At 55.9% G+C, this 26,048-nt stretch overlaps 1 protein-coding gene across 1 annotated transcript; it reads left to right on the top strand.

The window, feature by feature from the left end:
* The first annotated feature begins 4,724 nt into the window (after nt 1-4,724).
* On the top strand, nt 4,725-24,173 carry GALNT5 (polypeptide N-acetylgalactosaminyltransferase 5). Its single transcript, XM_063342196.1, has 10 exons — nt 4,725-6,008; nt 10,212-10,378; nt 12,051-12,170; nt 12,600-12,735; nt 13,107-13,226; nt 13,682-13,799; nt 13,987-14,310; nt 17,611-17,691; nt 18,325-18,486; nt 20,813-24,173. The coding sequence occupies exons 1-10, from the start codon at nt 4,852-4,854 to the stop codon at nt 20,951-20,953; spliced, it is 2,526 nt and encodes an 841-aa protein (XP_063198266.1). The 5' UTR covers nt 4,725-4,851; the 3' UTR covers nt 20,954-24,173.
* Nucleotides 24,174-26,048: the final 1,875 nt, after the last annotated feature.

The following is a 26,048-nucleotide window of genomic DNA, read 5'->3' as shown; positions in this document are numbered from 1 at the left end:
GGGGTCCCCACCCAATCCACAGCCACCCCCCCGCAGGGCTGGGTTCCCCCCTCTGCAGCCATCGCCCCCAGTAGGTATGGGGTCCCCCACAACCCACAGCCACCCCCCAGCAGGGCTGGGGTCCCCCCTCTCCACAAAAATCTCAAAAGTCTCAAAATCCTGTGCAGAAGGTGACTTTCCCCTCCTTGGAAGCTGTGCTGGGCAGGAGGAGGCAAGGCTAGCCGGGCATTGCAAAAGCCGCCTTCCCTTCTCCGCAGCGTTTCTGCTTCCCACCACATGGATCTCCTCCCCGCCGCAGAGCAGCCGGTTGGAAAGCTGGACTCTTTCCTTCTGAAACTCAGAACCCCCAGATCACCCGCCAGTGCTGCCGCTGCCAACGCGCTCGCACTCGGGGAGCGCTGTCTGTTGCGGCTGGTCTTCTTCGGAGAGAGCCCCAGAGCACACGAACGGCCTCTGCCATCGCCGCTCGACACGGGGAGCATCGCTTGGCTTCTCCTGCAGGCACCTCCATCCCTTCCCGCACCCAGCCCGGTGCTGGCCTGGTGACCCACATGCCGGAGGAGCTGCCCACCCCAGACCTGTCCCTGCACAGTCCCGGGGACACGTACGTGCCTGAGCATGGCCAGCATGCCCAGGACAGGTGTGGGAAATGATGCTCTTCAGGGCCACGAGGAGGAGGAGGAGGAGGATGAGGAGGCCAACACGGGATGCAGGCGAGGTCCAAGGTTCAGCGGGAGGTGCAGGGATGGCACAGGGGGACTGGGACCAGTGGAGGATGCCCAGAGGGTCCCTGCGCCCTGCGGGGAGCCAGGGTGGTCCCCGCACCGTGGCAGCGGCTCCAAACACCCCAGCGCTGGGCCCACAACCTGACAAATTTAGTTTAACTATTTTGATGTAATAACGTAATTAGGTAAAAGGGTTCAGCAACCGATTGCGTTTCACTAATTTCAACCATCTGCTTCAACATTTGTTCTTATGTGTACCAGATTTCAGAGCGTCTTTGCTCTAATAGTAATTAATGAAACTGTTAATAAGCTACATATATCATATGATGCTGCAATAATTTATCAAAGGATAATGTTATGAGACAAATTATATATAACAATTACAGAAAACGGCTTACATTACTAAATGTTGCACACTGCTAACTAGTTTCTTTACTCTTCTCTTCTTAATGAATTCCCTAATTAATGTAATGCATACTTTATGCGTAATTTGAAATTTAAAAACGTCGCTGGGTCAGGTTTTAACCGTCCTCTTTTATATGCTGTCTGCTTCTACAAGACACATATTAGGAAAACATGACCCCTACGCAAATCGCCGAGCACCGGCTGCTGTTTCCATTCCCAGTTCCCAGTGAAGGCGCTTCGGCGTCCTCAGCCCCTCGTGTGTCACCGCGCACGGAACGGCCGCGTGTTTCACGAGAGCCACAGCGAATCTAGGTCACTATTTATAACAAAAAAATAAACATGAACGGCTATTCTAATCTTTTATTACGTAACCAGCTCCATTTTGGGGAAAGCTGCTCTCAATCATACTTCGTGCAAACAGCCGCCTAAAAATAGAGCTTTGCTGCCATCCTGCACCCAAAGCCACCCCACCCCCGGAATAAGGAGGTCAGCCTAAAAATCCGGAAAACTTTCAAAATAGAAATGTAAACTTTAGTTTCTTAATCTTCAGCTCTTTAAGGGCCCAACACACAATTGCCCGGTATTTCCCGGTTTTCTACGTCTACAGCTTTGCAGTTTTCCTGTGGAACACGACCTTAAGCTTTTCTTTCACAGCCAAGTTTCCCTTCTCGCCTGACGGTGTAATTGCTGCCTGTGGAGACTTCAAGAAAATCACCAAACACCCCGGCACTCCAGATGAACTACCAGGGAAATCTAAGTTCAGTGTTTCCTAAGTTTTTACTGGCAATTTCCATAGGAAGAGAACTAAGATATCCCACCGCGGAGACTCCAGTTAGTAAGGTAGGGAGCGGACCGTACACTGAAGAGTACCCTGTGTGCTCTACGATGGAGAAGTAATGAAGTAACCAAGTAACTAAGACAGAGCAGATCCTGCCTTGTGGCAAAAGGAAGAGCTTGATGGCTTTTTGCGCCACCTGCTTGCACTACTTCCTGCTATTTTCAGCCAAAAGGCCCTTGTATTCTGCATGGTAGGATCAACCACAGGTGTCTAATCTTGCCCTTTGTGGAGCACTGTGTTGTCTTCGACTCTGCACGGTCTCTTATGCTCCAGAGAAGAAATACGATTTATCGAGCCAGCCAGGCTTTAGCAAGAGATCATTCCTTCCCAACTTCTCTTTGGACGATATTTTTTTTACATCACTAAAATATTATACGGAGACCCAGAGTGACTTATGACAATGTTACCTCATCTTCTGGGACACTGCTGGCTGGAAAAAATGTTGAGGTTTCATCTTCAAGTTAGCTTGCTTCTGTGCTTTTCCATCTGACACTTCAGATTACTTTAATGATGGAGTAGCCTTGATTAAATTAATTCCCCCCTACAAAAGCAGCTGTCTTGTGTCAAGGAATCTGTTCAGCTATCTGGAACGTTTATACTTGCCAAGGAGCAGAGCCAAAGCACGGACTTAGCTGAGGGAATGCCTGACTGTACCGAAACAGCCATGACTTCGCCACCACTCGTCAGCACGAAGCCGAAGCTCGGAGGAACATCTCGGGTCTCTGCCCGCAGCCACGGCTGACAGGGGGTCCCACGGACCCAGCGCCCACAGCGCAGCCCTCGGGCGTGGTGGCCAAGTCCCCAAATGCGGGGACACCAGGGCCATGCCGGGACATCACGCCGGAGCAGGTCCTGAGCGCCCCTGCTGCGGGACGAGACGCTTGGGAAGGGCAAGGGAAAAAACAAAATAAAAATGAAAAACTGGTGCCAGCGAAGTCAATGAACTCAGTTCATGGTTTATCTTAATTTTTTATTTCTAACCCAAAGGTAGTATTTCACTTAAATCTAATCCTGACCCCAGTCTTACTCTCAAACAGCTACTCAGTTGTTTTCCCCTTTTAGCAGTCCTTTTGTAATCTAATCCTTCACTCCCTCTCGCTGAAGTCCTTCAGCATCCGCACACGCAAACGCTGCTGAAACCAGAACCGCCTGCCACGTCTGAGGGGAGTTTGCTTCACAAAGAAAAGCCTTGGAAAAACATCAGAATTGCCATTTCTTTTAAAAAGACATGTTTTCGATCTCACAATATAACCATAGGCTGGATTTTGAAATTACTATTTTTTAAAGTACGAATATGTAATCTTCTCCCCTCGTTTCTTGTCCTTTCAATGCTCACATGCACTGCAGTGGGCTGGAGTCCTATATTTAAAAAAATCTCTTGCTTTGTGATTTGGGACACTGTGCATTGCTTTTAAATTTATTACTACCAGAGTTTGAGAGCTGCAGAACACTGAGCAGCTCAGGCTTTTCCCTCTTTCACTTCAGTGCCCCAAATGTGAGTTTTCGCAACCGATGAGCGCACATCACGGCGGACCTTACAGCCCGTTAACCCGGCCGTGCCCACGGGTGTGACAGGTGCCACACCGACCGTGCAACACTGCACATGCCTTTGCACTGACGCTGCCACGCTGTCCTGCTCGTGGGCTGCACCGCGTTCCTTAAGGGGTAAAGCTGCTCGATGGGGACCCTGGCACGAGGAACCGAGTCTCCCCGGCAGGGCAGTGGGACAGTGCCGATGGTGACAGGGTCCCCGCTGTCTTCCTGGCAGCAGGGGGATGGCAGAGCCTCCCCAAGCCGTCGTTTTGCTCCATTGGTGCAATCCAGCCGTGGGGGCCATGTGTGACCCTCCACAGCACGTGGAGATCGCTGTGACCAACATGCCCAACGCAACCATGGCTGCAGGAACAGCTTCTCCTGATGATTCACCGGGTTTTACCCTTGCATAGCCTGCTACCCCGACACCTGGGGACACCAAGGGACATGGGGGGGATGCCGTGGGACAGAGCACCCAGCTGTTAACCTCTGCCCCGCTCTGTGAGACCCCCCTGCAGCGCTGCCTCCAGCTCTGGGGCACCAACAGCAGAAGGACACGGAGCTGTTGGAGCGGGGCCAGAGGAGGCCCCGGAGATGCTGGGAGGGCTGGAGCCCCTCTGCTGTGGGGACAGGCTGAGAGAGCTGGGGGGGTTCAGCCTGCAGAAGAGAAGGCTCTGGGGAGACCTTCCAGCCCCTTCCAGGCCCTCAAGGGGCTCCAGGAAAGCTGGGGAGGGACTCTGGAGCAGGGAGGGGAGCCATGGGACGAGGGGGAAGAGTTTTGCACTGACAGAGGGGAGATTTAGAGATCTGAGGAAGAACTTCTTGGCTGCGAGGGTGGTGAGACTGCACCTGGGGAGCTCTATGAAACCCGCACCCCATAGCTGGCTATAAAGTAAGTATTTTCACAAATTCGGACGCCAGCGTCTTCTAAAAGTGCACTTTCCCCAGGCATTAGAAGAGACCTCACTTGAAAAGTGAAACGACTGGAAGAGAAGCTAATGCCGGGTCGCTCACGCAGGACACCTGCGGGCCGCCCCCTCACAGACTGCAGGCCCCAGTCGCGGCTGGGGCGGGGCGGGGCGGGGCGGGGAGGGGGGTGTGAAAGCCGCCCCTCACCGGGCCGCCCGCCCCGGGACCCCCCCGGGACATCCCCCCCGAAATGCCCCACTTCAGCCTTCGGGGCCGGGCCGGGCCGGTCGGCCCCCGCCGGTGTTGGGTTACGGCGCGGGCGGCCGGCGCTGGGTGGGGCGGGAGGCGCACGGCCCGGCCCGGCCCCGTCCCGCCTCTCCGCTCCGCTCCCTGCGGGCACGGCCTGCGGCGGCCCGGCTGCCCCTCCGCCCGCCCGCGGGGATGAGCGGGCTGCGGCGGCTGTTCCGCGGCAGCGGGCGGGCGCTGGCGTTCGTCTTCGCCGCCTCCGTCGTCTGGCTGCTGCTCGACATGGCCGCGCTCCGCCTCTCCCTCGGCGACGCCGGCGGGCGGCTGCTGAGGGAGGCGGCGGGCGGCGGGCAGGGGCGGGCGGGGCGGCGCGGACCCCCGGCCCTCCCGGGCAGCCCCCGGCCCGGCCCCGCCGCATTGGGCCGCGCAGGGAGGGCGGCCGCCCGCCGGGAGCCCCCCGGCCCGCCGAGCCACCCGCCCGCCGCCGGGCGCCCCGCGGGCCCGCTGGGGGCTCGGCCGGCCCCGCCGCGCTGGGCTGTCGGGCGGAGGGGCGGTGCGGGGGCCGCAGCCCCCTCGAGGGCAGCGGAGGAGGTTGAGACGGAGCCCGCGGGACGCGGAGCCAGGCGGCGGGGGGCACGGCCACCGCCCCCCAGCGAGCCCCCAGCCCCGGGGGCTGCCCGCCCAGCGGGGGCCCGGGGGACGGTGACGGGGGCACCCCGACACGCCGGCACGGTGGGGAGAGCCAGCCTGGCACCCCCGGGGGCCCTGCCTGCGCCGGGGGAAACTCCAGTGGGAAAGAAAGAAACTTCCTCGGAAAATCACTTCGTGTTTATTAGCAAAGAGGGGACAAAACTCGCCAGCGCAGCAGCCCCCCAGCTTGGATCTGAGCCTGCAGGGAGCTCCACAAAGAGCCGAGGAAAGCGCAACGAGCAGCAGATCGCTAACGAAAATGGCAACGGTGCCCATGCCGCGAACGCCATCACCGGTGCCCATACTGCCAACGCCATTGACGGTGCCCGTACTGCCAATGCCATCACTGGGGCCACAGTGCTGGGTGGCCAGAGCCGGACGCTGGGTGCGACGCCGGGAGTGGGTCCCGGTGCGCCTGCCACCTTCGAGGACGGGCAGGAGCGGGCAGGTGGCAGCAGCCTGGGAACGCACAGGGTCTTGTCCCTGGATGCGACACTTGCCCCCCGAGACCCCCAAGCTCCTGGCCAGTTTGGGCACCCTGTTGCGGTCCCTGACGATAAACAAGAAGAAGCAAAAAGCAGATGGAAAGAAGGGAACTTTAATGTCTACCTCAGCGATTTGATCCCTGTGGACCGAGCCATCGTGGACACCAGGCCTGCTGGGTAAGACCTGCTTCCCCTGCACACGTACCTGTGCCGCGGCCGTGGGAACCTGCGGCTGGCTCCTGGGGAGGGCTGTGGGGCACGCCGTGGCCTTAGCTTCGTGTGTGCTAGCCGTCGGACGGCTCTGCCTTTCCAGGTAGGAGCAGCTTGATATTAATCGTAAAGCTGGGTAAAGTTTGCAGGTTGTCTTAACCCACTGAGCCCTGCTGTCCGAAGAGGCTGGGCCACGCAAGGCAGTTGATGGGGCTCAGGCCTGTTTGTGCCTGGTTTATCAGGGCACGCACCAGCTGGCAGTCAAGGCGATCTGGGGGACATCCTGGGAGCCATCCATTCTGCAGACTGGTGGCACCACTGCCCTCGAGTCCCGCGGTCGGTACCCACTCTGCGGAGGCAACTTGGGGGACCCGAACCTATGGGCACATGCAGGGAGGGATGCAGAGTTTTGGTTGGGAAAACTGTCATTCAGTTAAAGTTGTCCCCACAAAATGCGTGGCTGATTCTGCAAATCTCGGTGTTACAGTTCAGAAAAGGCACTCCCTCCCCAAAGTCCCTGTAGAAGAGCAAAGGGTGGAAGGCGGTGAGGGGAGCGCCCTGCTGAGGGAAGGGGTGCAGGGCTGGAGGGGCTCCCTCCCCGGGGCGGCTGCGCCTGGGCAGCGCAGGGAGGGTCCAGGGAAGGTGCCAGTTCAGGTGAACGGCAGGTTTGTCTTATACTTGGCTTTTCCTGCTGCAAACATCTCTCAGTCCCTTGGCAGGGAGAGACCTGCCCCATGCAGAGACCCTCCCATGTCCCTCTGCCTGCGCTCTCCGGGGACAGGTGCGGTGGGATGGAAGTTGTGCTGTGAGTTGTCCCCTGTCCCGTGGACGATGCGCAGACATTTCCATGGCACTGTTGGTGCTCACGGTGAGGCCCTGCATGGGAAGGAACAGGGCAGGGACAGAGGGATACAGTAGGACTGGTTTCGGCAGGCAGAAGGTGCCAGCTACGGAAGCTGCCTGTGCACAGAAAAGAGCTGTGGCGGCTCAAAGCCAGGACAGTGTTCGGTCTTTGACAGCGAAGCCCTGGAGCTGTGGAGCAGAAGCCACCTCCTAGGAGCGCCAGCAAGCACAGCTTGCCTGTCTGCTGTGACCGTGAGTGACGCACCTGCCCAGGAGGGAACAGCATTGCTGTCAGCGTCACAGGAAACACCTTGGCCAAACAGGGGCATGGCAGGAATCCAGCTGTAAGGGCCAGCTCACGGCAATGGCTGTTGGCAGCTCTCAGTGATCAAACAGCACGTTACTGTTGTGCTGGAGTCTTCCAGTCCCTCCCAGTTTAGACCTTTAGGACCCAGTTCCTCTTGTGATCCTTGCTGGAGTGCTGGACTAAAGCACTGAAATTTGTCCAACACTGAAACTTGTCACAGCCTTCAGTCTGCCTCCCCGTGTGCAACGCTTGCTGCTTTCCGAGCTTTACCTGCCGTACTGGTGGTTGCTGAGCACGATGCCTCTGCAGAAATGCCTGCAGGAGTCCCACCAAGGAGGAGCGAGGTGCACAAGTCCCATATTTGCTGGCCAGGGGTGGCCAGGAGGCTCGCAGGGAGCGTGCCCTGCAGACCCCACTTCCAGAGCCCTGCATCCTATGTCAGCCAGCAGCGCAGGCCCCTGCGTGCCTCTCCCCAGGCTGCTGTCTTATCTTCTCTGGACAATCAAGTTAACCGGGTTTAGACAGGGACAAAGATTTCCTGGCCCAGCAAAAAAGAATGTCACACGTGGCATGGCACAGTGGGGTCTGGGTAAGTCAGCCCCTGTGCCGGTAGATGTGGGGAGGGACCCTGGCTGCGCCCACCGGCAGGGAGAGGACGAGAGGATGGGGCTGGGCACCCCTGCGGCTCAGGTCTTCAGTGCCAGGCTGCTTCCAGACTCAGAGGCAGCAGTTCTAAGGTGACATTTTCCCAAAGCAACTTTAGCTTCTCGAGAGACTACGTCTGCTGACTTTCAGGGTGATGCCAATGGAAGATAAAGGCTGTCAGCTATTTTTGTTTAAAAGCCTGTTTTGGGGTGGAATTTCAAAAAGATTTGACTTCTGCTTAACATTAATTATATAAGTTAAGTATTATATATGCATATATAAAAAATATATGTCTGTGTACATATAGTTAGCAAAGATATGGAGCCCAAACTCACACAGGACGTAGTGAAATACCTTTAGCTGGGGGTCAGCAATAACAAACCTGTTGCTCTCTGCCTAGAAATCCTACTTTTTTAGGCAAGAAGGGATAAAAAGGTGTTCCTCAGTCTGAGGTTTCCCATCGCCCTCGCGCAGATGCTTTCCAGCTCCCCATGTACACACAGGCTTTGGCGAAGAGCCCATTTGCTGCTGACGAAGGGGCTGAAGAGGCACGTCCTCTCAGCAGGTACTGCCCAGCTCCACGCAGCCTTCACGGCTTGGGTCTCGGCTGCTTTTCTCAGCTGCGCTCCCCCCGCCTCTCCATGCAATGAAAGCTGTTGTGCTTGGCAGCTGTCTCCTGCCGTATCCATGGCCCCTGTCCCTCCTCCCCCCGGGAGCTGCCTCCTTGGGTTCCCTGTAGGAGCAATAACAATTCACCTCTTTTCTCCTAGTTTAGCTCTCCCGTGTTGTCCTGTCTCCTTCGTGCCAGGATCTCCCTGGCAGTTCAGCCCCTGTCTTCTCTCCATCGGTCCCGGAGCCCTGCCAGTGTGCCCAAACCACCCCCCAGAGCTGCAGAGAGGTCCCATTGCCACGGGCCAACACCCTTCTGGTTTCCAACCAAACCACATCACATAGCACATCCCTCCTGGCTGGGCCAGCCCTGGCCCCTGCCCGAGGAGAGACAGGCTACAGAAGGAGAGGGAAAGACACCTCCCAAGGATTGCCACACAGAGTAATTCTGGGGGGTTTTTTCACTTACCCAGAGCACTTCTGGTCAGCTGCGAAGCCCTGGAATACCTCTGAATTTTCTTCACAACACCACAGTCTCTGAGCTGTGTGGTGCCATGGCATCCGTGTCCAAGCCAGCACCAGCCCAACCCGAGGGGCCGTTCATTGAGACAGAAGAAAAAGAAGCCACTTTTCCATACAGCAGAGTGAACAGTGGTTTTGATTCACTGCAGAGAAATTCATTTTCTGCATCCGCAGATGGGCTGGTGCCTGTCCTGCCTGCAGGAGGTCTGCTCTGGAAGGAGAAGAGAGAAAAACCTGCTATCAGACTTCAGCCTGCTGATGAGAGAGAGAGAGCAAGTCCCAGCAATTCGTGGGTATTCTGGGACGAGCTGTCCAGTCTCAGAGAGCACAGCGCTCTGCCGGGCTGGAGATCCCCTCGGAGATGGGAGAGCCAAGGGAGCCCTGCTTGGATTGCAAATGGGAGAGGAGATAAGCTGCTCATCCCGCTTTTGTTCAAACACAGCACAGACCTGACCCGGCCATTCCGGTTTTGGCAGTCACAGAATAAAATGGCAAACTCGTGGAAGCGGGAGAAATCGCATTGCTCCTCGGACCCGCCGATGTGTGTCGCAGGCTGGGCGCTGGGAGCCCCTGCCCGTGGGTGGCTCTGGGGAGCCGTGGGCACTCAGGGTGTGAGATACGGGGTGCTCAGGGTGCAGACCCCCGGTGCTGTCATGCATGAAATTCAGGTGCTTCAATGTTTTTCCATCCTCCTGCATTGCAGAAGTTGGACTGGGCGACTCTTCCTTGCTGTCTGCATGTTTGACAAGCTGCTGTGCCAAGTAACCCTCCAAGGAAATGGCCGTTTCCCTGCATTTTGAACATAATACCGATTCTTTTTTTTCCAGCAAGGCTCTCGCGCAGCCCGGGATCCCAAGCCCCGTGGGTGCTTGGACCATCACAGGATCCTTTCCCTGCAGGAGTCCCCAGGCCAGTGGCGCGGAGCTGGCATCGGCCTTGTTCTGCGGGACCATTGCACTGTTTGCTCACAGAAAGGGGATATTATCACCCTGGGGGTGGGGAGTTAATAAGAGGTCCCTGTTAGAAAGGAGCGAGCACACCCTGTCTCTGCGGGGCTGTGTGGGGAGCTGCCCCCGCTCACCCCTCTGCTCCTTCTCCACAGAAATTCCCATTGCGGGGGTTTGCCTCCGTACTTAACATTTGGCAATTCCCCCCTCCCTGCACCTCTTCCTGACAAACCCTAAGCCTGGAGATTTTCGGGAGCACACCTGGCTGTTGCCTGTGAGCCCATGTTGCCATTGCAGGTGCTCTGAGCAGCGGGTTCATGATGACCTCCCGACCACCACCATCATCATGTGCTTCGTGGATGAAGTGTGGTCCACCCTGCTCCGCTCCGTTCACAGCGTCCTCGGCAGATCTCCTCCACACCTGATTGAAGAAGTCATTTTGGTGGACGACTTCAGCACTAAAGGTAGGGGAAGCTTCTACCTTTATGAAACTAATATAACTTGAGGCCAAAATGCGATTTGTGTGCTGTAATTCAATTCTGAGTAGTAGAAGGAAATCGCATTTTCTCCTTTCGCTGTATTGAAATGCGTCCCCATCCAGCGTTGTTGTCTCTCCAGATGAGGGGGATCAGAGGCCAGATGGGCATTGGGGGGTGGCCATGGGCAATGGAGCCATGGCACCTGCCCAACACCCTGCCCAACTTTATCGTTCACATCTCTCCCATCCCCCTTCACTTGCTGTCCAGTTTCCAGCCCAGTGCCCCGTGTTGTTGGTGCTGGCGGCAGGGAGGAGCAGCACGCGCTCCCCCGGTTGCTCCAAGAAAGGGGTAGTTGCAGTAAAAAGCAGTGGTGACCCAGGCATGTGTGTATGCACGGCAGCTTTGTACGTGTGCTGACAGATATTTCAGATGGTATTGAACTTCTGCTTTGTAATGCTTGGGCTCTCTGCTGACTTCAGCCCTTAAAAATTTAGGAATGATGTAATTTTCCCACTGCTGGTTCTTCAGGGAAAGTGCTGTCTCAGGCAAACTTCAGAGCTCATGCCACGCATACAGAGAGCCTACAATGTAACGAGACAATAGGTGCAAAAAAGAGGAGAAAAAACTCAGTTGGCTCATTTTTAAAATAATCATCTTTGTACCACTTTCCCTCAAAAGCATCTTTTCAAGTTTCCTCTTTACCTTCTCCCATGGCTTCCCTTCGTTAGCCAGTGAGTGACTGAAACGCTGGGTTCGCACCCAAAACCTTGCGAGTGCGGGTGAGTTAGAGAGAGCTGTGCTCGGCACTGCTGTAATCCGACAGCAGCAATAACCCACAGCAAACACGTCCACAAATGTTTCACCCTTGGAGCCGTTCAAAGCTTTTAACTGGCTTTTGAAATGCAAACAGTTATATTCTTCTGGAAAGAAGCAAGCAGTATCCGTGATGCCCACCGGTGAGGGAGGTCGGGGTCCCCGCAGACCCAGCGGTGTGAGTGGGTGCTGTCTCCAGACGAAGCGCTCGGAGCGGCAGCAGCTGCAGGACCCTGGCAGAGGTTCCCGGGCCGGGAACAGCACAGCCTGGTGCTGGAGTGCCCCGGACCGCCTTCCTCACACCCTCTTTTTCCTGAGAGTTTACCACCAGCTGCCTCCACAGCCGCAGGAAACCATGACAAAAGCAACCTGGAAAGTAGAGATGTGCCACAGCAAACCCTTGTGCAGTTTAAACTCAGGCTGAGCCTTTAAATGTGGTGCTTAATATCGAGAAATCTGCAAAGCACATCAAAAATATTTTTTTAGGCAAAGGAAAACAATTCATGACCAGATTTTAATGGCAATTGTAGTGCAATGAAGAAAAAAAGTTCGATTTGGAGTCTTTGAGCAATTGTTCAACCATTCTATGATTCTATGAAATTCATCAACTTCAGCCTAAACCTGCTGGTGCTGACACAGCTGGGAGTCACCGGAGAGCAGGCTCGGACTGCAGCGCCGTGCGCCAGAAGCCCTGCAGCTGTGCCCAGATGTTCACACCCCAGACCCAAGGACACCAGTGTGTCCAGGAGGTGCTTCAAAGGAAAACCTGCCCGCTGCCTTTCACCCTGGAATTGTGTACGAAATGGGTAAGTCAACCTCGCCCTCTCCTTCTCCTTCTCTGCAGAGTACCTCAAGGAGAAGCTGGACACATACATGTTGCAATTCCCAAAGGTGAAGATCCTCCATCTCAAGGAGAGGCACGGTCTAATACGGGCCAGGCTGGCAGGAGCAGAGATCGCCAAAGGTAGGGCAAAAGCCATTTTACAGCCCCGCCAGGGCCCTCCAAGAGGTGCTGATAAGCCATCTCCAGCATTGAGCTTTAGTCCCCTCACAGTAAACTACGGGCCTCTCTTCCGTATGTGAAGCATGAGGATCTGATGAGGGGATGAGCTGTGGCTTGTCCGGCCCCTCAGCATGGCCCTCATGAGCAGCATTTGGGATCTCCAGCCGTGGCCAGGCTGTGTCAGCCCCAACACTGCCATTGCTGCCAGGAGCCACCCTGCGTCGCTCTGCAGCCCCCGATGGCTGGGCGGTGAAAACATGCTCTGGGCTACGGCTGGGAGGTTTGGGGAGCCGTGGAGGGGGATGGTACCATCAGCAGCACCCTGAGCACCACGGGAGGGGGATGGGGATGAGGACAGGGTGCCTGATGCTGCCCCGGGCTCTGCCGCAGGCGCCGTCCTGACCTTCCTGGACTCGCACGTGGAATGCAACGTGGGGTGGCTGGAGCCGCTGCTGGAGAGGGTCCACCTGAGCCGGGCCAAGGTCGCCTGCCCTGTCATCGAGGTCATCAGCGACAAGGACATGAGGTAAGGTGCCCCTGGGAAACCCAACATCCATGCCAGTGGCTTGAGCAAACCCTCTTACTGGGACCACCAACGTGGTAATTACAGGAAAACACAAGTCCAGAGCTCCTAACTGGCCTTCAGCAGCCTTTCACAAGGGATACGTAACTTTGCTGTACACCAGAAATTAACATTAGTGGTGGACGTGGCCTCTTCGTTTATCACACACACCTTTTCCCTTTTTCATGACTTTTAGTACATGAAGAGGATTCCTGATGAAATTTGTTAAAATCCTGTTTTAATTATGTACAGATATTCATCTTCCCTCATTAAGGGTGACATTTCAATCAGGAATGTGACTCAGAATTAGTCATCCCCATCTTTTCCCCGTTTAGTTACATGACCGTGGACAACTTTCAGCGTGGCATTTTTACTTGGCCAATGAATTTTGGATGGAGGCAGATTCCACAAGAGGTCGTCGAGAAAAATAAAATCAAGGAGACGGATATAATAAGGTAAAAAAAGCAAAGGTGAGAGCTCCGTGGACCAAACTGTTAATAATTTAGGAACAAAGACTCCTTCCAGGCCAAATGTTGTGCCTTTGCTTGTAAGGACGAGAGAGGCAGTGGTCACTGTGGGGAGTCACGTCACCAGACATGGGCACAGCCTTTCTCGCCCCTCGTGGTACGGCTGGCATTCCACTGGTGCCACCAGGACTGGGGGATGTATCGTTGTATGTTTCCCTTCCATGCCCAGTTACAGCTTTCAGGCTGGGTAAAACCACCCAAATACCGTCTATTTTAAAGTGACAAATGGGGTGGTCCTTGCTGTCTCTGTAAGTGCCACCTCAGGCACTGTCGCTGAGCATTTAGTAGCCCGCGGCTTATCAGTGATTCCCTTTTCAAAGCAAGGGGAATGGGACGGGTGCTTCCCTGCCAGCTGACATGCTGTGTGGCTTCTCTGTTCCCAGGTGCCCGGTCATGGCAGGTGGCCTGTTTTCCATCGATAAGAAGTATTTTTTTGAGCTGGGAGCATACGACCCAGGACTGGATGTTTGGGGAGGTGAAAACATGGAGATTTCGTTCAAGGTACGTCTCTCTGGGCAGCCTGTCCCGCACGCCAGCATCCCCGCCAGCCTGGCTCAGGTGGCGGGCTCAGCTCCGTGCTGGAGACCCCGTCCCTCCTGGCAGTTCTCTGCTTCTCTTCTGGCTTGCACAAAGCCAGCACCCGACATTAGCCCGTGTTTCTATCAAAGGAACAACCTCTGTTTCTCAGGTCTGGATGTGTGGTGGAGAGATTGAGATTGTTCCATGCTCCAGAGTTGGGCACATTTTCAGGAACGACAATCCTTATTCCTTCCCAAAAGATCGGGTGAGAACGGTGGAGAGGAACTTGGCCCGCGTTGCAGAGGTCTGGCTGGACGAGTACAAGGAGTTATTCTACGGCCACGCTTACCACTTGGTTTTGAAAAACCTGGATGTTGGCAACCTGACTCAACAAATCCAACTGCGAAAGAAGCTTCAGTGCAAAAGTTTCAGGTGGTACCTGGAGAATGTCTACCCAGACCTGGAAGCTCCCCTGGTTAAAGCCAGCGGGCTGGTACGTACCCAAATGACTTGCTGTCCTTCATTTAAACGTGTTTTCCATGGTTGGCTAGACTCGGGAGCATCCCAGTACGCTGACTCTGAGTTGCTTCCCTGGCTTTTGGTAACATTTTTTAATATTTCCTCTGTCGAGGTGGTCTGGATTCCCAGGTGTTTTTACAAAGGAAAGGGTCACAATTCCAGCGGTTTCCCGTTACAGAGCTGGGTCAGTGTTTAAACGCCAGATGAGCATCGTGGAACAGCGATGACCAGGGGCTGCGCCTCCAGGGCAGGCGGTCCAGCACCCTCCTGCCCGCACATCCTTCTGGCCAGGCCGGGAGGGAGAGGTCCCTTTTGGGGCGGGTTAGGGGGGCGCAGGCAGGGCAGGCAGCACAGGCAGAGTTTGTACCGGGGCTCTGCCGCCAGCAGAGCGCAGCAGAAATCCACTTTTCCTCCGAGCTGCCTGCAGAGGGGCCGGGCAGCAGAGCCCTGGCACCTCTCCAGAGCAGGTGAACTTGAGCCTCGGGAGCGGTCCCTGGGCAGAAAACACCTTAAAGTCCACTTTGGATCAAGTCCTGCCGCTCCAAGCCCCTGGGTGGCTGATGAGCACAGCCGGGCCAGGCTCCATTTCTCCTACGCCACCCCTCCAGCTCCACGCCAGGGAGCTCCTGGTGCTCTCTGGCACCGGGTCCTGCTTCTGCTGCTACTCCACGGGTATTCAGTGTCACTGCAACAAAAGGTGAATTAAACAAGAATAAAAAGTGAGTTCTAAATTTGGCCCAGCCCTGAGCCTCAGCAGAATATCACCTGCTGCTTTAAACATTCAGAGACCTCAGATATTCTGCCCAGAAAAGATACAACATTGATTGCAAACTAGTTATAATTGCAATAGCAAAAGCAAAAAGGCTTGTCAGAAAAATTACAGCGATGCCAGGAATGAGAACTAAAGGGTGTGCTGCCTTCCCCGCCCGCCCCGTCTCCCCGTGCCACGGCAGGAGCAGCACTTGCCGAGTGGAGGTGGCCGGGGGCCGGTGACCACACGGTTGGCACAGCTCGGGGAGCGAGAACAAGAACGGCCTGTCCCCTCCCAGGCCCTGCCAGGGCGCGTGGCCTCCAGTCACTGCACCGGCCCTTCGGGGAGCCAGGAAAAACCACAGCAACCATTTGGACGTGTTTCAGGCTTGTCTGTGGGCCAAGGGCGTAACGTGAAGGTTCGCCGTTGCAGGGGTCCCCAGGGACTGGATCTGGCCTCTGCCAGCCGCAGCCGGTGCGATGCTTCTGTGACGGAGCTGGGGAGGTGGCTGTGCTTCCTCCAGGTGAGCTCTCAGCACCCATGGAAAAGCTGTAGGAAACTGCTGGTTTGGGACGGATTGTGAGCAGAGGATCCATTCGGACGCATCCGTCCGTCTCAGTGTCTCATCTCCTGGCAGCTGCACGCACACGGGCCAAGGGCTGGCTGCGGGGAAATGCTCTAAAACCCGTGTGGCTGAAAGCCCACGTCCTGCCGTCCCTTCCAGAAAGCAGCATTTGTGTTAGCCTGAAGGCGTCAGTGAAACTTTGGCTTAAGTGACATTTTTGAAAAAAAGAATTAGCAGAATAGTTTTGAGAACATCAAAAAGTGGAAATTTCTTGAGAAACATTCACTTTTCCAGCTCTTTTGTTTCAATCAGGGCAATGAAACTCCATATCAAATTCAGTGCAAAGCAGTTAGACCATCTAGAGAGACCTCTGCTTCAACTGAACCAAAACCTCAACTTTTCAGAGGTGTTTGTGAAAATTTTCAAGACGTTGCCTTCTTTGTTCTGATTCAGGCCACCTGAATTGCTCTTTCATCTTCATTCTCAAAATTTAATAGGGCAGAAAATCTGTTTTTCAGCTAGCTCTGCAAATTCCAGCTGTGCTGAACACTGTCCAAAGTTACTTGAGAACTCTTTTCTGAATGGCCTAATTATTCACCGGGATTAATTCGTAAGTTCTTCAGAAATTCTGAAAGAAGGCGAAGGAAGGACATTTGTGAGGAATGAGAGATGTGAGCAGCCCTGACTGATGCACTGCCGGGGTTGTCTGAGGAGCCAGTCCCTGCAGATTGGGGCTGACCAAGCCCTCGGCAGCCGTGAGGGTGGGCTGCAGCCCAGGAACGGGGGCGCTCAGAGCTCAGCCCGGTGTTTTCAGCTTTTCTGTGTGATCTCCCACGCTGCTGAGGCATCTCTGAACGCACCAGACCAACAGCATTGAGAAAACGCCTCTGGCAGGGCACGCTGTGCACGGACACCGGCGCTGGCCGGGCAGCGGGGGACGGCTCACAAGTGGGGGACGACTGCAGGGACAACCAGCAAAGAGAAGTGGAGCTGAGGAGCAAGAGCCTGAGGCTCCCTCGCAGCAAGCTGGGGGCTGGATCATAGAACCATAGAATGGTTTGGTTGGAAAGGACCTTGAAGGCCAGCCAGTGGCACCCCCTGCCCTGGGCAGGGACACCTCCCACCAGCCCAGGTTGCTCCAAGCCCCGTCCAACCTGGCCTTGAACCCCTCCAGGGATGGGGCAGCCACAGCTTCTCTGGGCAACCTGGGCCAGGGGCTCACCGCCCTCACAGCAAACAATTTCTGCCTCACATCTCATCTCAGTCTCCCCTCTGTCAGTGGAAAACCCTTCCCCCTCGTCCCACGGCTCCCCTCCCTGCTCCAGAGTCCCTCCCCAGCTTTCCTGGAGCCCCTTGAGGGCCTGGCAGGGGCTGGAAGGTCTCCCCGGAGCCTTCTCTTCTCCAGGCTGAACCCCCCAGCTCTCTCAGCCTGTCCCCACAGGAGAACATAGTGATCGAACCATTCCCCAGGGCTGGCTGCGGGGTCCATGGTAGAGGGCCAGAGCCCAGGGCCCCCTGCCTCACCTGGGATGGGACTGGCCGGAGCCAGGATGGGACCACCAGGAGCTTGTGTCATCTGCACACAGTGGCTGCTCAGCACAGCAGTGGGAAGGGATTCTGCAGTTGTTACTGTTGGGAGCTGTTGTTTTGGGGATTTGCAGAATGGGAACATTAGCTATGTCCAAAAACAACTCAAAAGAGAATGTGTCTCATCCAGCCTTGAACGGTTCTGGAAAGGGCTCATTTCAAGCTCCTCTCAGTAGAAAAACATGTGTAACGGACAAGATGTGCATTCACACACCCCTCCAAGGACCATGACACATCATCTCTGCTTCTCTTAGTTAAGTGGACAGTATTAATCAGTGTCCTGTGACTCCAGCAGGTTAACTGTAGTGTAACAGCCTCTCCTCTGTCTTGGGAATTTATGTCTAAATTTACGGGTTTTTTTTGTTTTCCAGCTTGTTAACATAGCCATGGCAAGATGCATCACTGTGGAAAACACCACTCTAGCTTTTGAGGCGTGCGATGTTAACAACAAGGTAAGGATGCCCTGCGTACCGAGTCTGTTATGCTCCTTTTGGTGCACGGCGTAAAGCTCCTGAACCCCCCACGGTGAGCGGCCCCCACCCAGGAGCTAATGCAGTCCTTCCCACCTGGGGACATGCCAAAGGATGCCTGGGAGCAGCGAGGGGCAGGAGTTGCCTGTTGGCAAAGCCTGTAGCCAAGCAACAACCCCAGAACCAGGAAATTCAAGTTTTATAAAGCCCTGAGCATGTGAGAATGGGGAGAAATGCGTAAGTACAGGCAGTGTCCTGTGTGCCACTGCAGAACGCCCAGCTGCTCTCTGGGGCTAGGTGGGAAGCAGCCACGGTGGGCAGTCTCTCCCTTCCTGTACAGGCAGCGTTTGTTAGGCAGCTCCCTACTAACCGCTCGCTGTCTGGCACGGGCCAGCCTGCGGATCATGGCCCCAAGTGTACGGAGGGTTTCCCATTTGCAGGGAGTGCTGGGGTGCAGCCAGGGGAGGTGGCAGGAGAGGTCTTCCCATGGATCACGGCTTTCCTCATCCCCCGGTCCTGGGCAGGGGGAAGGCGAGGAGAGCCTCTGCGGGCTGCTTGCCAGCCTGGCCAGGGGAAGGCCAGCGGGTCCCAGCTCTCCCCCATCCCTCCCCACAGGACCAAAAGTTCAACTACACCTGGCTGCGGCGGATCCAGCACGGAGAGCTCTGCCTCGCCCCGGCCGGCGCCGCAGGAGCGCTGGGGCTGCGCCGCTGCCAGGGACGGAGCCGCAGCCCCACCTGGCTGCACAGGTCACTGGCCACCATCCAGCCGGACCTGGTAAGTGAAGCGCTGGTGGCCCACGGTTCCTGGTTTGGCTCTGCATGCTGGCGTGCAAAGTGATGGGCAGGGTGCACCATGTATGCCGGCACTCTGGGCCCAGCTTTGCCAAATCTGTCTTGTCTTTTCACCCCCGGCGTGGGTCCCACCACCTTTCCCCGTGGGGACAGCGGCACACGCCCTGCGTTAGGCTCCATCCGTCCCGGTGAGGTGCAGCCCGGTGCCCTGGCACCACGGGCCAGGCCAGGGAGACACCGGTCATGCCGAGGCATTGGCTCCGGCAGGGTTCCACAGTAACAAAATGTCCCAGTTTTACATAGAAACCATCAATAGCACTTACAAGGAGATGATTTGATATTGATTGGCATTCAGCTCACAGTGGGTTTTTTTCAAAGAAAACATTTATGAAAAGGAGAGGAATGGACACTTACTTTATGACCTGCACTGCAAACAGCAAGAGTCACAACGGTATCTCTGTCAGCCTGGTGTAAGTAGTTGTCCCAAGTGCTGTGAAATGGCATACTTCATATTTAAGAAAGAAATAGTCTTAATTTAAGAAAAAAAAATGTAGCTATGTTATACACTCAGCATATTGACAAGTTCCCATTCTGCTTTAGTCTGAAAAAATAAAACTTTCAAAGCCAGCATGCCGCAGCGCCAAGGCTCACAAAGGCCAGGGTGTTTTGTGAAAAAAAGATGAAAATTGTCATCCATTTAGGAGTCCAGACAGCATTACCGGTGCACGGGGAGCTTTTGTCTCCTGTTCCAGCTCACCTCGAGCCCCGAGTCAGACGTGTTCAGTGTTCTCTGCTGGAATCAGGGGCTGGGCAGAGGCGGCTGCTCCGGCCACAGGAGCGTCTGCCACCACCGCCGTACCTGGGGACAGGTGGCCTCGGTCGATACAGGTGCATCGGCCTTGACCCGTGCCAGCAATAGGACGTCTGAGGAGCAGCTCAAAGGCTGGTGAATGCCAACTGAAGGAGTTAGGGTGCTTTTTCTTCTTCTGTTGTCACAGTCATTGTGTTGTATTAGAGCCAGCAACGTGTACTCACATTTCAGAAAGCCCCCTGCACCCCAGCAGCGTGGGCAGCAGGGCCAGGGGGGGATTCTGCCCCTCTGCCCCGCTCTGTGAGACCCCCCTGCAGCGCTGCCTCCAGCTCTGGGGCACCAACAGCAGAAGGACACGGAGCTGTTGGAGCGGGGCCAGAGGAGGCCCCGGAGATGCTGGGAGGGCTGGAGCCCCTCTGCTGTGGGGACAGGCTGAGAGAGCTGGGGGGGTTCAGCCTGCAGAAGAGAAGGCTCCGGGGAGACCTTCCAGCCCCTGCCAGGCCCTCAAGGGGCTCCAGGAAAGCTGGGGAGGGACTCTGGAGCAGGGAGGGGAGCCGTGGGACGAGGGGGAAGGGTTTTACACTGACAGAGGGGAGACTGAGATGAGATGTGAGGCAGAAATTGTTTGCTGTGAGGGCGGTGAGCCCCTGGCCCAGGTTGCCCAGAGAAGCTGTGGCTGCCCCATCCCTGGAGGGGTTCAAGGCCAGGTTGGCCAGGGCTTGGAGCAACCTGGGCTGGTGGGAGGTGTCCCTGCCCAGGGCAGGGGGTGCCACTGGGGGGGCTTTAGGGTCCCCTCCAACCCAAACCATCCTGTGATACTATGATTAATGATGCAAAGTGAACTTTTGCCCAGACAACACTGTACATGTCATTTCAGGAGTATTTCATCTAGGTGTTAACGAATTGCTAATGCTAAGCGGTGACACAAAAATGTCCCTTACCTTTGGCAGCACTCGCAGCATCACCTTGCTGACACATGGGTTAAGCAGATAAAGCCGAGCAGATGTGAAAAGCTCGGATGGAGATCGCTCAGACTCTTCATTCTTTCATAACCCAGTTTACTGCCCCGGCGTTTGAACCTCATTGCTGAATTACCTAACATCCTTTTCAGCACAGTCAACAGGCTTTGAGTTCATCAGCCGAGAAACTCCAAAGTACGGAAATCAGTCTCCTGCCGTACGTTCCCCTGTATTGCAAACGCCATCTGGAGTGATTTCCTTTGCATGGTAATTACCACTCAGACAGGGAGCGAACTAATCTTCCCATTTCCAGTGAACGAAAAGCCATGAAGCAGAGAAGGTACGGCCTGGTCCTGGCTCAGCAACATGTGCGGGCCTTGGATCCCACCCAAAATCCCTCTAGGTCAGCAAAGAGATCTTACGTATTAGGGAAATGCGAAAAAAGGGCACCCCATAAAGAATCAAGCTTTCTCGGTGGAAAAATAGAGCTGCTGCTGCATGAGTCGCGGTACCTAAAGCCCTCTCTCTCTCCCCTGCAGACGGACCACATCATCTCAGAGCACCTGCAGCAGCCGGCGTGCTTGGAAGTGGATCCCTCGCACAAAGCCCTGAGGGTCAATGCCTGTGACTCCGCAAATCCTTATCAAAAGTGGCAGTTTGGCAATTACTATGCAGACTGAAGGGAGCACAGTTGAACCAGAAACGCTGGGTTTTCATCTTGTGAATTCAGCAAGGACTTGTGAAGTCAGCTGCGCGACTTGTGACAGCAATTAGAAAACTGGAAGCTCATTTCCAAATGATAATTGAAATCCCTAATTCAAACCAGCATATTGAGAGATCAGAATACCAAGAGCAGCACATCTGGTTTAAAGATGTCTGAAACAGGTAGGCGTGCTTTCCCTCACTGTGGAAGACCTTGGCAAAAACTCAAATAATTTTCTGTATTATTAAATGGAAATATTTTCTGAAGTCTCCCATCCTACCGTAAACAAACCTTCCTCAGTTCCCCCCGGACAACAGCATAAGCTACAGAAATACTTCCAGGGCTCTGTAGTCTATAAACAGAAAATTGGGCTGCTTATTCTTCCCCAGCCTGAGAAATGGAAGTTTATTGACCAGCGCATTAAAAAAATCCATCCGACGTGCCCATGCTGGGTCTGGCCACAGGATCCTGCCCTGTGGGACCCGTTGCCTCTGACAGATGAGTATCAGGGTTCCGTTGGAATCGATTGCTTATCGAAAAAGCCTTCTTTTAATAATGGAAGGCAAATGTGGGTCGATAAGCCACCCAGCAGAGGAGGAAAACTGGGGGCTGCAGAAGAAGCAAGGAGCACGCCTTGCTCACGCCCCGGGGACAGGGGGGTGTGTTCCCCTGTGTTGCTTGGAGGTGAGGGGAGCTGCCGGGCCGGCAAACCGGGGCTTATCCTGCTTCTTGCCGGTGGCGTGCACCAGCACTCCTCATCCCAGGGCGGCGGGGCTGTGTCCCCCAGCCCCTACGGCTTTTTCGGGGCTCCCCAGGGACCACTGCCGCTTTCCTTGGCCCCCGGCTGGCTGGGGCACGGGGTTGTGCTGGAGCCCGGTGGTGCTCGGTGCAGCCCTGAGCAGTGTCCTCCCCACCGTGGTGGAGGGAGGGCAGAGACCCCTGGCAGGACGTCTCACAACCCAAAACTTCTACCTGCCGGCGCTCAGGATGGGTGAAAACACCTGCTGAACTGGGTGAGGGCTCTGCCTCAGAAACAGAGCTGGCTGCAGAACACAACTGCGTGCGGGCACACACCTTTCGTGGGGGCTGTCACAGAGGTGGACACAGGACCTCACTGGCACCAGCCACCACACAAGCAGGGGTGGCCGGGCTCTGCGCACCAAAAGTCCCTCCAAACTTACCATCACGGGCATGTTTCTTTTTTCTTACTGTGAAATTTTTTATTTCCAAGAGCCATCACTGGCTGATGACGCATTGGATAGGAAACTAAACTGAGGTCCAGGATTGGTAACACCGGTGCATCCCAGGCGGGATTTCTTCCCCGGTTTCTGTTGGGAAGTTCCCGCAGTGGAGGCTGCTCCCCGTGTCCCTGGGGGACAGCAGCACTCCTCCTGCTGCCCTGCGCCGGGCCGAGGGGCTTCTGCAGCACAAGCCTTGGGGGACGCGCAGGGCTGAGCGTTGCACTCCATCCTCATGCCGCGGGTGACCGCGTCTGAGCCTCCACCCTCCCGTGTTCACACAACACCTCACACCTCTCCTCCGGTCTTTCGGAATGCCCCGGCATAACGTTACCTCTCACGTGGGGGATCAGTGCTGACAGCGTCTGACAGGCTGCAGCTGACAAAATATTGACTGGCCCAACAGATTTCCCCAGTTGGCTCCCATTCCAGCTGTCTCCCCGATTTTCTCTCCCTCCGTTAGTGCAGCTCGCCTGCAGTCACCATCAGAAAAATGACACAGGCGTTGTTTGTGCAGTCATCTTTTATCAGGAGCATGAATTTCAGCAAATTCTGATTGCTGACATTCAATCGCTTGTCACCGGGCAGGCACCCAACGGTCATATGTCACGGTCACATCCCATTGCCAGGCTTGTCACTCGCGCTCTGCTGCCCCGTTCGGGTAAATGCTCACTTCCACGTTGGTGTCTGTTGCTCACAGCCGGGAGCGTGCCCTGGGGCTGCCGGCAGTGAGCTGCAGCCCTGCCGTAGCACACTGTTGAGGGGCGTCGGGATGGCACCGCGCTGCCTGTGCTGCCTAAAACAAGTGTGTCTTTTCTGTCCCGCTTGGCAGCCGTGGGGATCGGCGTCTCGCTGCTCCTCACGAGCTGCCCGCTCCCTCTGCCATCTCCGCCGGGGGCGTGGGGGCCAGGGAGGCTTTGTGGGCCGTAGGGAATGGAGGAAGCACCAGGGGTGGGAAGGTCCACGGCTGGGGACGGGGATGGGAGCTGCTGCCATCCCCAGTGTCGGCAAAGGGAAACACGCGGCTTTTCCGACCGTGAACAAATGCATGGGCACGGCATGGCGTGCTGTGCTGCCATCCCTAAGTGCCCTGAATGGAAGTGGCGATGGTTGGAGGCCCTGTTTGTTTTATTTAATTAAAAAAAATAAAGTTTCAGAAAAGGGAACACATGATAATAGATGAAGCTTCTTCCTCTGAGCCCCATGTGTTAACTCTCTGACCAATTCAGGCCTTTCCAGGGACTCTCCTGCCCTAGTAGCTGCCAGGGCAACCCCAAAACATGGCCCCAGGAAGAACTGCTAAACCACCAATTTCCCCTGGTTTAGGGTTGTGCTAAAAAGCCCTAAAAACCTAAAAAGCACAGCCCCATGTGCTGATGATGCCCGTGTAGCGCGCTGTTAGTGCAGCAATGGCAACAGCCGGCGCTGGCTGCTGTGCCCTGCGGCTGCTGCAGGTGTTGTGGCAACTGGCACGTTTCTGCCGAGATGGTTTCATTCCCATTCAAGTTGGGCGCGCGGTGCTCCTGCCAACGCCTCCCGCAGGGGAGCCAGCCCCGCGCCACGCTGCCCGGAGAGGGGGGAAAGGCATCTCAACCCTCCAGAAGGCCTCGATGTACCTCGCACCTGCCGTCAGCCCTCACCTGGCTGTTCTCAGCTGACCAAACTCTGCTGTCCAAGGAAGATAAAAAACTAGTCCAAGTTTCTTGAAAGTCTCGGCAAGGCTCCGCGCTGAGCTGGAACCTGAGCCCACAGTACACCCAGCATCGCATCCCTGCGCTTGGAGGCTGGAATCTGGAGTCTACCTGTCACCTGGGGTATAAGCCAGATGTTAAACACGGTTACAGACAGACGTATGATAAAAGGAGAAAAAAAATCTGCCTTTTGCTAAAGCGAGCACAGGGCTCAGCCAGCCGTGCCTCTCCCTGCGATACAGACAGCTTCTCCTGCTGTCCCACGGCGCTCAACAGAGGAGGGGACGGAGATGCTGGGGGGGCTGGAGCCCCTCTGCTGTGGGGACAGGCTGAGAGAGCTGGGGGGGTTCAGCCTGGAGAAGAGAAGGCTCCGGGGAGACCTTCCAGCCCCTTCCAGGCCCTCAAGGGGCTCCAGGAAAGCTGGGGAGGGACTCTGGAGCAGGGAGGGGAGCCATGGGACGAGGGGGAAGGGTTTTCCACTGCAAGAGGGGAGATTGAGATGAGATGTGAGGCAGAAATTGTTTGCTGTGAGGGCGGTGAGCCCCTGGCCCAGGTTGCCCAGAGAAGCTGTGGCTGCCCCATCCCTGGAGGGGTTCAAGGCCAGGTTGGACGGGGCTTGGGGCAACCTGGGCTGGTGGGAGGTGTCCCTGCCCAGGGCAGGGGGTGGCACCGGCTGGGCTTCAAGGTCCCTTCCCACCCAAACCATTCTGTGATTAAAGCCAGCTGCATCACCAGCATGAGCCGGGTGTTCACCTCCCGCCCGCCCGGTCCCAGCAGCTTTGCCAGAGCCGGGCGCGAGCACCCACGTGTCCTGCAGACCCTGACGGCAAGCGGGGACGGGCAGGTACGGCCCCTCAGCTCCTGCCTCACCACCCCGTAACGCCTCAGGAGCCCACCTTCTCAGCCACGCACAGGGGTACGCGCTTTAGCTCTGATTTTTATTCCTCTTCGGGTTTTTGTTGTTTTCTTCCCCATTACTTTTTTTTACTTGCAGTAAAGCAAATTTGCTGTTGACTTTCAGAAGTGCAAGTGGGGCCGGATGGGGTGGGGGGGAGGCGGTGGCCACCAGCCCCCCTTCAACGGGCCTGCAAATACTCGGGCGGCGCGGGCCACCCACAGCCTGAGCAGGTCACCGACAGCCGTGGCAGCGGTCACGCCGTTGGGAAAAGTGTCGGCCTTGCAGGAACGGCCGCGAGAGGGGCGACGGGGGGCAGCTGGCCGCGGGGAACAAACCCGCAGTATCAGTTCATACAAGCCACGCTCTGAACTTCCACACGCCGAGGAGCAGATAAACAAGCCTGAATAGCACAATGAGGGCTGTCTCCGGTTTGTACAATACAGAATTGCCAGTTATTATTTTCGCATTGCCAATAAATAATTGCCTTTATGTATAGAAGAAGAAAAGTCAAAACGATATTCAGTGTTGCTGGAGATGTTAAACTAACCCTTAAAAAAGCGCTTATGGCTGAAGGAGGCTCCTGCGGTGGTGGGCGGAGGCTGGCTTTGCTCCTGCCTCCTCGCCCTTTGGCAGCCGCCCTCGGCGTTCCGGGTGCTCCCTGGGCTGACGTTTGCAGAGCTCAGTCCCAACTCCAGACAAACTTTTCTGTAAAACAGTTAAAAAAAGATCGCATCGACATCGCTGTGGGTAAACAAAGGTTTGTAAACAAAACAAAGGTTTGTAAAAATGGAGAAAGGTTGTGTTCCAACGGCAAAAACAAATCATGTATAAAACTTGCCTGCTTTGAAAAAAAAAAAATCTTTAAAATTTTGCATCTAAACTTAGTGTGAAGAGTGGGAAGACATGTGAGAGTCTAAACTGGTGGCATTCTGAAAATACAGGTTTCTGGTGGTGGTCGGTTTTACGGGGTGGACACCAAAGCACGCGTGGGCACGTGCCGCGTGGGACACACGGTGTCTGAGCCGCTGTGCCCGGGCCGGCCCAGGCCCCGGCTGTGCCGCTGCGCACAGCGCTGGTCACCGGTGCCACCGCTCACCTGTGCCACGTTCCCAAAGGCAGCCGGCCACCGCCGCAGGAGGAGGGGCGGTGGGGATGTTGCCGGCGGTGGTTTCTGCTGGCCGCACCCCTGGTTTCACGCTACCGCCCAGGACGGGCGAGCTGGAGGGCAGCTCCGTGAGCCCAGCG

This window comes from Chroicocephalus ridibundus, chromosome 7, assembly GCF_963924245.1.
Source record: "Chroicocephalus ridibundus chromosome 7, bChrRid1.1, whole genome shotgun sequence".
NCBI classification, from domain to species: Eukaryota; Metazoa; Chordata; class Aves; order Charadriiformes; family Laridae; genus Chroicocephalus; species Chroicocephalus ridibundus.
The sequence above is the reverse complement of the archived record's forward strand: the minus strand, read 5'-3'. Positions and strand labels throughout refer to the sequence as shown.

Bases quoted from the DNA above. Each gene is read 5' to 3' on its own strand.
- GALNT5 (XM_063342196.1), top strand. From the start codon at position 4,852: ATGAGCGGGCTGCGGCGGCTGTTCCGCGGCAGCGGGCGGGCGCTGGCG. The intron at 6,009-10,211 runs GTAAGACCTGCT...TTGCCATTGCAG, and splicing joins GTGGACACCAGGCCTGCTGG to GTGCTCTGAGCAGCGGGTTC. The intron at 10,379-12,050 runs GTAGGGGAAGCT...CCTTCTCTGCAG, and splicing joins GGACGACTTCAGCACTAAAG to AGTACCTCAAGGAGAAGCTG.